The 12297-nt window shown below is 41.7% G+C and overlaps 1 protein-coding gene across 5 annotated transcripts in view; it reads right to left on the reverse strand.

Moving 5' to 3' along the window:
* The window catches only part of RALYL (RALY RNA binding protein like), a 618546-nt gene that overhangs the window by 117472 nt on the left and 488777 nt on the right, over positions 1 to 12297 (reverse strand). For all 5 annotated transcript variants that reach the window (XM_066372430.1, XM_066372428.1, XM_066372426.1 and 2 more), the window contains one exon: positions 10618 to 10650. In XM_066372430.1, coding sequence (XP_066228527.1) covers positions 10618 to 10650 — 33 coding nt within the window. The remainder of the gene's footprint in view (positions 1 to 10617; positions 10651 to 12297) is intronic.

The following is a 12297-nucleotide window of genomic DNA, read 5'->3' on the forward strand; positions in this document are numbered from 1 at the left end:
TGGACAAATAACAGCAATGCTCTCAAACTTTTTCTTGAGAGCTTCAAACCAAGTCCAGGAGACTGAAGGAAGTTAGGAATGAATGCTTCGGCTCATGGGACATTCCCCTGATCTGGGACTTGGTGGTCTTACACAGAATTTGGAGTCCTTAGCCTGCCACGGGCCTACTGACATGACAGTGGACAAAAGCCCAGGATTAAGGGCTCCATTCTTAAAGTAACTTCCCTAGGGAGCCTCATTTTGTAAAAGGCATTCAAGATTTTTCCTCTCCAATCAGACTATAAGACACCTTTATTGGATTATTGCTGGCATGCCATGATAATTTAGTTGATATCTGGGAGACATATCTCCTCATGTTTCATCTTTTATTTGTTTCTCACTGTGGGGCTTCCTACCATTGAGTTCAGCCTGTCATGCCATCTTGAAGTTGAATGGGGCCTGCAGGATCTAATGGTGAGTTCTGAATGTGACCCAGTAAAAATTTTACCAAAGAAAACAATAGGGTTTCTAAAAACATGAAACATTCCAGGGTTGATTAAAAAGACAACTCAATAATCTCAATATTTATCGCAGCTGGTATGCCAAAATATCACTGCTGAAATACTATTTATCCACCCCACCCCTCAATAAGCCCTTGAAGTGGAAGCAATGCCTGGGTTTTGCTAATATTTGGCAGCTAGTGGTCATACTGTGCTAACTGATTTGTTCTGCAGAGTTAACTGGCAAATCTTTTGAATCAGAAAGTATTCTGTACTTTGAAAATGTCACTAAGAGTGTGGAAATGGTCACATTTTGAGATTAATGAAATAAAAAATGAGTCATTCTTGGCCAGATGAACAGAATTTAATTTGGAAGCGAGGCTTCACAACTTTTGCCAGCCTTTTCATATGCAAACTGGAGTCACAATGCCTCTAAAAGCAACAGATAAATTTTTATGTATACTATTATTTTTTCTGAATAATTAAAGCTATTATTTAAGTGTCCATGATGACTGAAATAAATACAAAACTCTAAGGAGAGGATAAAGCAGAAGAAAGATGATGTCTGGGGTGTGGGACAGCGACTCGGCACATGGGTCCTGAGGCCATCCCTCCACCTCTCTCCCCAGAGACACAATCCTCGCTCTCTCCTCATGTGACTCTGGTCCTCTCTGCCCTCCCTCCGTGGGAGCCATGCACTGAGCATGGAGGGGCCACATTTGGGAAGGAGCCTGGGTCCCTGAGTCACCCCATCTAGAAACACTTGGGTTTGAACGGGAAGACTCTGGCTCCACACAATTAGCTATGAACTTGTAAGACCTGCCAGTTGTGATTGGTTTCTCCTGAGTTCCAACAATTGACTCCAGGTCTCTTTGTCCATTCAGGGAAACTTTCTGGTCTTCTGTTTCTGCCCACACACTGACCAAATATGGCGACAAGAGGAGGGAGTCGTGGAGAAGGGACCTCCGTAGATAGGCTCAGCCTCCTCCATAGCAAAAGGAACCTTGAAATCAGGAGAGTGAGCCCTACCCAGGGGCAAGGGCCTCACCACTCTGCCCCAACATGCTCACGTGCAGAGAAGGGGGTTGGCATGGCCACTTTGACCCTCTAGTTTGCTGTATGGTCTCATGACAGCTCCAGGCTGCCGTCTTCCCTGCCCCCTGCCCAAAGGTTCTGCACAGCTGATACCACTTCCTATGTGTGCCAGGAGCAGAATAGTTGGAGAACTCTGTTTTCTAGGCCTGGCTGGCTTCTTGCTCCTCCAGCTCTAATGATGGTTTGTCCCGGTTGCCTGGCACTGGTCTGTGTGTGAAACAGAACACCGTAGGGTTCCATGGGGTCAGTTATGGCCCAAATGACAGTGGCTATCAGAGACAGAGCTGTGTGGCCCCATGGAACCAGGGAGGCCTTGCTGCCCGCCACCGAGTGTCTTCCCCACTGGAGAAAGGACAGGATGGTGAGCACCCTCGACCTTCATTCCAGGGACCGATGACTGCTCCCCTTCAACAAGGGGCGCGGCCACTTGCAGAGACATCTGAATCCCACCAATCCCAAGTGACCGATGCAAAACACGTCTTAAAAATGGCTGAGCAAAATGTTCAGCACCTTCAGAAAACATCACGGATGGTCTGAATGAAATATTCACCTCCAGTGAGTCTAGGACTGCTGTCCCAGAATGTGAGGGTTGGAAGGAGGGGGCAGGCGCTCAGGGGCTGGAGCCCCCAACCTACGATGCTACAGGAACTGGACAGGGAACAGAGATACTTAAATTCCCTGGTTGAAACCGTGCTGGAGGCCGTCCACGTGTTCCAGCTCCAGACAGACGGTCCCGTGGCACCTTGAAAACACAGGGAAAGCGACATGTGGAAAGTGGACATCTTCGGTCTCCCTGACAGAAACCAATCAGAAGTGTCTAGTTTGGAAGTGTACGAAAAAGAAAAATAATTATGCAGGAAACTGAGAGAAGAAAATGAATGAGGTGCTGACGGGACAGAGAGACCATCTCCAATCCGACAGTGCATCCTTGCAGCGTGAAAGTCAGCAGCTCAGCAGGGGAGGCTCAGACGCCCTGGCTGCCACTTCAGATGCTGCTGGAATAGCATCCTGAGCACGAGAAGCAGCCTCTGAGAAAAGCAGTCCGGGAGCAAAGGTACTGCTGGAAAATGGAAAAGAGAAATCACCAGTTGTATGGTGACGTGAGCTATACTCATCAGAAGCACAGCCTGTTCTGGAAGATGCTGGAAGAGATGGAAAAGGAACTGAAGAGAGCAGTCTTCTCTTCTCACAGTGAGATTCTCCTTTACAAGAGAAAAGCTCAAGAAAGTAGGGATGGCAACTCTGTTGGCCGACAGATGGCGTGGTGAGCTGAGATGGGGAAGTGGCCACATTGGACAGACACTGGCCAACATCAATTCAAGTCCAACCAAGCCTTTCCCAAGTGGACATTTTGCTCTTGATGTTTCTGTGGAGACCACATTGGTCCAGATGTGCCAGGGGATCCCCTTAGTCACTGGGTCCCCCAGGAAGGAGGAAGGTCATGCCAGGAGGGGTCAAGGATCGAGGGTCCCAAGCAGGTTTAATTCAGCTTTCAGAGCCACTGGGCCTGAACACCCATCACCATGACAAGACACATGCCTATTCTTTTCTCTGTAAAAGTAATTTTGATTTTTTTCCTTTCTAATCTAACTGCAGTTATTTAATTGATGCTAGAATGGTTCATATTTAAGTTGAACAGGATTATAATGCTTAGGCAGTAGTTTTTCAAATATGGATTTGTTTAATATAATTCTTAGATTGCATTATTTTCATGTCACTGGACCGTCTGAAATTAAATAGTATAAGTATCATATATTGATTTCAATAAAAGGTCTACTTCTTCCAAAACCATCACTTAAGTTCAACATGCATAGGACTTTAAACAATAAAGATAAATTTCTATAGGCTAAAATTCATGTGGCTAATTTACAGTTGTGTAGTTGTGTGATATGAAGTGATCATAAATCCCCCAGTTTCAAAAGGAGTTCTCATAAGACTTGCTTTTTTTTTTTTGTAAGACAGAGAGAGGGACAGACAGACAGACAGAAAGAGAGAGAGAGATGAGAAACATCTCTCTTATAGTTGCCGCACCTTAGTTGTTATTGATTGATTTTTGATATGTACCTTGACCAGGGAGCTCTAGCCAAGCCAGTGACCTCTTGCTCAAGTCAGTGACCTTGGGCTCAAACCAGCAACTCTTGGGCTTCAAGCCAGTGACCTTTGGGCTCAAGCCAATGACCACAGGGTCATGTCCATGGTCCTATGCTCAAGCCAGTGACCCCATGCTCATGCCAGTAACCTTGGTGTTTCGAACCTGGGTCCTCAGTGTCCCAGGCTGACACTCTTATCGACTGTGCCATCACCAGATTAGGCTAGACTTACCTTTTTAAAATAATTAAGGGGTGAGGATTGCTACAGCTAAGAGTTTGAAGGGTGTTATTAAGTTATTTAGCCAATATTGCTTAAGTTATCATTTAAACACCATTTTATCTCAAATGCATGGGGAGCCTATATGACATTAGATCTGTTATTGGGTTGAATGGATTTAATGACTAAATAGCGTTTTTTTTTTCACTCTCTTCCTCTCTCTCTCTCTCTCTCTCTCTCTCTATATATATATATATATATATATATCAAATGATAAATTGCTTTTTAAATATCTTAAGTTTTGATCACAGATGTGATCCACATTTTGAGGGGAGGCTGCCTATGATATGTAATGATACCAATACTCCTAGTAAAACTGCTATGGGTTGTGACATGTGGCTTAATGTGACACTCTTTTCACGAATGAATGAGGTAGCAGGGGAAGTGTTGGGAACACTCTTTCCAGACCTCATTCTTTACAAAGCTTCACACCACTGCTTTCTTTATAAGCAGAATTTAAATAAATTCACGGGGGGATCCCATGTCTTCCCCCCCACCACGCCCCCTGAGTAACACTCTTCCTGCCTGCTGCAATCAGCAAATACTTCCCTCTCCCCAAGAAGAACATTACACAGGAGAAATAAAAGTTGTTTCAGCCACAATCAGCCCTGCTGCTTCCCAGGACAGGTGTAAATCGGAAGGACCGAGAAAGGCTGTGTGTGATGACTCTACTGTATTTTATTACTGAGGAGCCATGAATTCTTGCTTTTGAGAGATAGACATGTCCCTGGAACTTGCACGCTCAGGATGCCGCTACTGAAATGTACATGTACATGATCGATTACCCAATTTATTGGCGAGTATGCCGTCGAGTGCCGTTTAAATGATCTTGACAGATACAGGAGAGTACCAGCGACAGGTGCAGCAATAAACACCCAGTTGAAGCTTTCTCGGGTTTGCACAGCGTTTGGCTGAGTGGCAGGTTGATAAATTAAAATGACAATTGTAGCTGGAGAAGCTGCCTGCAAGGCCTTGGAAAAATAACCCAAGCACAGTTGCTAAAGGAATCATTAATTCTGCGGTGGCACTGTCTGAGTCTAAAAAATAAGAAAATGGATTTTTAGAAGGGGTAAATTGGCTTTATCCCCTTATCCTTCTTTCCCTGGGGACTCAAAGGAAATTGAAACCACACCATCAAAAGATACGCATTCAACTGGCCACTGAGGACTCCAGGGTGTGAGACGGGTGTTTAAAACTTAGGGCAGTTTTTTGTTACCCTTCCTTTTTTTTTTCTTTCTTTTTCTTTCTTTTTCTTTCTTTTCCTTCCTCCCTCCCTCCCTCCCTCCCTCCCTCCCTCCCTTCCTTCCTTCCTTCCTTCCTTCCTTCCTTCCTTCTTTCTTTCTTTCTTTCTTGTATAGTTTTGACACTATACCTGGATTTTAGCACATCCCTCCATTACCATGATCCCACAAAGTTCAGCTGAGAAACCTTTGGGACATCGCCTCATCCATCACTCACTGATTCTGATGTTCTTAAAGAAAATGATATTTTCATCAAGCATTTTCTTTCTGTTTTTTGTTTGTTTTTTTACCAATCTTATTATTTTTTTGACAAATGAAAATTAAATATATGTAAGCTATACAATGTGATGTTTCCCTATACATATATACTGTGAAGTGATTTCCAAAAATCAAGCTAAAAAACCTATGCATCTGATTCGGTAGCATTGTGCGGGGTGAAATAAGCGAATCAGAAAAAAACGGGAACTGCAGGATTCCATACATTGGTGGGACATAAAAGCGAGACTAAGAGGCATGGACAGGAGTGTGGTGGCTATGGGGGTGGGGGGAGGGAAGGAGGGAGAGGGGAAGGGGGAGGGGTACAGAGAGAACTGGAAGGAAGGTGGCGGAGGATGATCTCTCTTCGGGTGATGGGTATGCAACAGAACTAAATGACAAGATAACCTGGAAATGTTTTCTTTGAATGTATGTATCCTGATTTATTGATGTCACCCCATTAAAATAAAAATTTATTTATAAAAAAACCAAACAAACAAAAAACCTATGCATCACCTCACATTGTTCCTCTTTCGGGGTGAGAACATTTCAGACCTACTTGTTTGAGAAGCACATTTCAAGAGTGCAGTGCAGTGCATTGTTGTGTTTGTGACAGTCCCTAGGCTGCACCTTAGCTCCCGAAACTCACTCATCCAGAGCCACTGAAACTCTGTCTCCCAACCCCCCACATCCCTGGCATCCACTGTTCCACTTCCTGGTTCTGACTTCAGCTAGTTTTGCTTCCACATATGAGTGAGATCGTGCACTCTTTGCCTGTCTGTGTCTGGTGTCTGACCTATTTCATGCACTGTAATGTCCTCTGGGCTCAGCCATGTCAGCACAATGGCAGAACTGCCTTCTATTTAAGGGCTAAATAATATTCCATTGCATATACACAGAGTCTAGACCCTCTTGTTTGGACTGAGTAGAACAGGTCCCGGGGATCAGGGATCAGGGCATGGCTGGGCCAGGATAAACCCACAAAGCTGGTGCCTAAACACAGATCTATATCATAATCAGCATTTGTATCCTGAATATGTTTTTGAATGCCTCTCAGCCAAGCTTTTAAAAAAGAATATATTCTGAGCTATAGCAACATAATTTTTAAATTAGTCTGAGTTACTTAGATTATTCTAACAGAGTGAAAAACTCTGAGAAAGGATTTACCCATGCAGTAAGCAATTACCTTCATAATAAATAAAGCCACACATGCAAAAACTCATCAACTGAAAAACGGGTGTGAATCAAAGTTCTAGTTCCAAAACACGACCAATCCTTAGGCAGAGTCCTCTTATAAGAAGGTCAACTTCACACTGAGGAGGTAAGAAGAAACCATTCACATGGAAGTTTCCATTTAGTGCCTTGCGTGTCTGCTCAAGCTGCTCTGTGTCTGCGAGGCGTTGACCTTTACCTGTCCCGGAAGAGGGGTCACGTCCTGTCTCACTGTGTCCTTTTGCACTGTGACTCTCCAACATCACACGAACGGGAGCCTCTTTCTCCCCTCCTCTGTGTGGTCCATCACAAAGCTGTGGCAAGCGCTTTCAAGGCAACACTGGCTTTAAGCCAGCATTTAGATCTTGGAATCAGAATCAGAACGGTCACTCGGTTCTTGTTCCCTTTCCTAAATGCAGACGTGAGGCCTGTTTTCTTCCAGCTTAATTCCAACATCAGAATCTATCTGATGCCACATGAAAGAAGCATTGGCCGGAAAACTTCTTGTAGTTACTTTACAAGGTAATGTTTTGGAGGGTGAGAGGAGTATCAACCAGTGGGCCAGCCTATCTCTGTGCTGTTAATGAAGGCCGCTCCACTGGTCTCTCTTATTGTTAGGCAAGCAAGACGGGAAAAAGTTTTAATTTTTAAACCTTTTGACTAAATGTATATTATTTATGTGAAGTATTTTATATTATATATTTATAATAAATTATATACGTAGTACGAATTACCTATAAATAATACATTTATACGAAATATACTTGAAATATAAAATAGAAAACATTGCTATTAATATTTAATAAAAGTATTTATTACTTAAATTATATTATTTAATAATTTAACACTTACAATTCAGTGCAAGCGCCACCATAGGCCTGGGGGGACATTAGACTGAGGTTTACACTCCCGAGCATAGGCGGTGTGCTCCCTGCGCCCCACGCAAACTCCACAGCACACCTTCCGGTCTCTGTACTTGTTCTGGTCTCCTGTGTCCGAACTCCAAGACGGGTCTAGGTCAGTGTGTCTGCCTCTACCATGTGGGAGGTTAGGGTTCAAGGGTTTTCTGAAGTGACCCCAGAGACCACAAACGTCTGTGAGAACTACCTGTGACGCCTCGAAGAGGAGGGCGGGGAGGATGCTGGCGCATTGTAGACAGTAGGCTCCAGGCCTGGCTGGTACCGAAACTGTTAGATAAGCCGTGGAAAATACTGCATGTGTACTGACCCACCCAGGAAGATAGAACCCAACTGTAGGGTGAGCCTCAGGCCTCGTGCTGCGAAAAAGTTTATTTTTTACTTTTCTTAATGACATTATTTTATTAATCACTGACTTTGCACCGGAAAGATCTTACAGCAATGTAGAGTTGAAGGTCCAAGATCTGAGATGTCCTTCCACAATTCCCTGAACTTTTCCATAAGCAAAGATTTTCTTGTGTTTTAACTGTCTTTGACAAATTTCTCCCTTGGTACATTCAGATTGGGTTTATTGTGGTGACATTTAAAAATGTTATTTCATAATTCCTGTAGAACATTTGTTCAAGGAGAAATCTTGCTCCCCTATTTACATCAAGAAGAGAGGCACATCAACATTTATTGATATTTCTTTTCCTTTAAAGAGTTTAAATGCCAATTAATAGTGTTTATTCATTGAGGTGTGAAACAGAATCTGTGCTCATCTTGGTTGATAGCTCATTCCATTCACAATTATTTTTTTTCTCTGCTATATAAAAACAACTTTTGGTTTCTACACGTAACTCAATGCATGACCTGCCAAAGTAGAGTTTTATTCTCTGACTGACTGTTTAGAATATAACCCATGAATATACTTCTAGAACCATAATAATAGCTAACATTCATGAGTAATTCCTATGAGCCAAGAACAGTGCTAAATGCTTGATCTAAATGTTCTTATTTAATCTCTATTTCACAAATAAAGACCAGAAGCTGAGAGTTTAAGTAACTGCCTAAACTAGTGCAGCTAATGTGTCAGGGGCAGAGCCGGTGAGGGTGAAAGCAATTTCTAAAAATACATATTAACAAGTTTTTAAGACACTGGTAGGAAATGGACTGAAGTATGCAACGTTTAGCACCGAGTTATTCAGTAATATAATTTTTTCTTCAACATAGAATTAAAATGAAGGTATGTGAGGTATGCAGGGTCCTAGAGAAACTCCAAGTTATATACTTATATGTCCACTGATATCATGAACCACATACCACACATTTGTTCCCTTTGGCAAGTGACTGAAATAAAAGGCACAACTTTAAAAAATGTTTCTTGCAGTAGATTCCCTAATGACTGGTAGGCTCGTATGTGTCCTTGATCATTCGTGTTACCCTGCCCTCTCACTGAACAGGGTTGGAAGAGAGATTCATATGTACTTTTGGTTGAATTTGTTTACAATCATTTTCATGGAGGGGAATGGAGAAATCTCACTGTGATATCAAGTGTCCAGGCAGCAGAACCACTTGGGTGTATGTTTCATCCCACTTTTAAGGCCTACCTAAGTCCTACTTCAGCCATACCTAAGTCCAACCTAGTCATGCCTAAGTCCTACTTACACCCTACCTAAGTCCTACCTAAGTCCCAGTGTCATCCTCCATGTCAGTTTTCCTATTTTGAGTACTTGCTGAGTTATATAAAACAGTCTTCTTTGGCAACTTCTTTTATTGAATTCTGAACTCCTGGTATTATGTTTAAAACAAAGATTACTAGAGGCGTGCAATAAAAAATGACTTCTATCTCAGAGAAGTCAGAGGACAGGAAATGCTGCCGAGAAACCACGACAAGTGAGGCGTGAAGAGAAGCCATTTCAGCCTCCTTGCCTTGAGGGCAGGTCACGTATGTATTCCAAACAAAATACTTCTTCAGGCTTAAAGAGCGTCAACAAGAGCAGCGGAGGGCCAATGAAGGAAAGAGGCATGCTCTAGTGATTTATTTGAACTGGATCAATGCAACTTTTCATTTTTCATGAAGCCTTCCAATAAATCACCTGCTCCATTTTTCTTCCCGGGCATCCCAAACAATTATTTTGATTCCTGTGCTTCACAAAATTTTCTGAAATACTTTTATGAGGGGTAGAAGGGAGGGAGGGAACCATGGTGTTCAATGAGTGACAGGAATATTCAAAGGGCATAAATAAAGTCATAAAAAAAATTGATGTGATCGTTCAAAAATCTAACCCCATTCGTGTTTCTGGTTATCAAGCATGATGAATACAGTGGCTGCTTAGAATACCTTACGACTTCCTCAAAGCTAGGCATCACATCTCCCAACACTTCCTGAAACTTTGCAATATCGGCCACAATGCTGAGCATGCAGAAGTCCTTTAACCGGACATTTTAATACAGTAGTCATAGGATTATCTGTTAAAAACAATTTTGTTCATTCTTAATTAGTTCTAAATGCATGAAAATCTTACTGTGTTTTGTCAACCACACATTATTATTAGATGATGTATCATGACTCGGGATGATGCCATCAGCTCCGTGTGGGAGAAGGGGAGAAATAAAAGGGAAATGAGGAAAAAAGAGGAAAAAGAGAGATTTTGGAGATAGATTTACAGAACACAAGGGAAGAAGCACTAAGTAGAGGAGACAAAGAAAACAGCTCAAAGATGAGTAACATGGAAAGGAGTAAAGCGGCCGTGCAGAGGAACTTTTAGCACCTGTTTACATGATGAGAACATAGACAGTTGGGGTCTGCCCTACTTGGTGTTTATTGAGGATACAGAATTTCACACACGTTCGTTAGCTGAATTTCTGAGGTCACAGAAAGCTCAGGGTGCATTTTACTGAAGTCTTGTAAAACATAGATAGCAATGTTACTGAAGAAATGGTGCACTCCGTGATAGGTTGTGACTCTGAATAGAGCATTAAATAACTGAAATACCATTTCAGTAAACCTTGCTAATTTCAATTAAAAACTAACAATATGAGATTTAAAATGTTTAGATATATACTCACCCAACAGAGAGGAAAGGCTCCTTTGACTCAAGCCTGTGAAAAGAAATTTAAAAAAATTATTTAAATGTAACAATATGCTACTTATTTTCTGTTTTTACAGTAATTTGTAGAAGTTTCGATATATTTATTTGTGATTGTTGTAGTAAAAATGTATACATTATATATAATATTATTTGGTTAGATATTAACTGAATAATTTATTTTCAGTAAATCTTCCAGAATGAAGATCTAAACACCATGACATTCATGGTTATTTAGTGGCAACACCATCAGGGGCAGGGAAATCAGGTCACAGATGTGCAGACGAGGGTCTGCTGGCCTCCTGTGTCTCCTAAGGACCAGGTTCCTTCTGTAGCTCCTCATATGTTAAGGAGGAATCTAATTCTGAAGCCTCTCTTTGGTTATGACATCTCGAGCAAGCCACTCAAACAGCGTTCCGGGGCTCACTTTTCTCATTATAAAATAGGCTAGGATTGTATCCAGTGACTCTCCTTCTAGTATAAATTAGCATATATTCCTTGCAAAAGATGAGTCAATCAAAAAAGTATCCTAATTAATAATTAATATTTTCTAATTAATAACTAAGAAGATCAGTTAGTAGGTGTATACTGGCCACTTTATTTTCTTATGTTTCTTATCCTATGATTATAGTTTAAATGTAGGCAAAGATTGAAGACATTTCTACCTAAATCCTGGTGCTTAATATTTTTAAAAAGCCCTGTTGTGCTAAAATATTTTATTTACATGTATGTCACCACCCCTCTTCACAATTTCAATGACCATAAGATGACGCCTATACTTCACCAACACCAGCTTCCCACGTTCTTCATCGCTTCTCTTACCAACTGTTTTATTGCAGGGAATTTGTCTACTTGTTGCCCAAACAAATTCAGTCTAGCTTTGCCTTGGTGTCTCTTACCATTCCAATTCTACATGAGTACTGACTTCTCCTTCCTCCCTCTATGGATGATCTATTTACCTTTTGAGTTTCTCTAACACCTTCATAAAGCTAGTCTTGACACAGTCATCCTACAGGGACAGTCCTGTCTCTGCTCCTATTACTTCTTATCTCCATCACTGTGACATAGTCTCAGGACAATAGTCCTGGGTTAAAAGACTGAAAGTTCCATTAAGACAGGTGGAGAACTACCACCAGGCCATCCATTTCATGCCTCATCCTCAGAATGATGACACACAGCAGAAGAAAGTGACAAGTGACCCACACTGAATGACACTCTGCCTTGTTAACCAACTGTTTAACCGTGTTTGTTTCCTAACAGGGAGTCGAATTCACCAGTGTTGAGATGATTCAGAGAGTCTTACACCCTTCTCATTAATTATATAGCAAACATTGTAGCCAACTCAAGAGGCTATGGTGAAGAACATGATATTAGGCATTTAGAACAATCTATAGTGCTCCTGCACACAGCAGACTGGGACAGCCATGACTATGCCGTCATCTCACTAAAAGCCAAAATGGCTGGAATATAGGAAAAACTCACTTTTGTAATGTTGGTCCTAAAAAGTGAAAAAAAAATAAGTAAAAGAAGAAAACTTCTGGGAGAAAGGTTCCTTTGGAGAAAAGTGTTCAATTTAAGCCGTAGAAACAAATGATTACATTGCAGCACACCCAAAGCCAACTTTCCTGAGCTTTCTTTCTTTCGTTTTAAAATAAGATAA

Source organism: Saccopteryx leptura, chromosome 3 (genome assembly GCF_036850995.1).
Source record: "Saccopteryx leptura isolate mSacLep1 chromosome 3, mSacLep1_pri_phased_curated, whole genome shotgun sequence".
NCBI classification, from domain to species: Eukaryota; Metazoa; Chordata; class Mammalia; order Chiroptera; family Emballonuridae; genus Saccopteryx; species Saccopteryx leptura.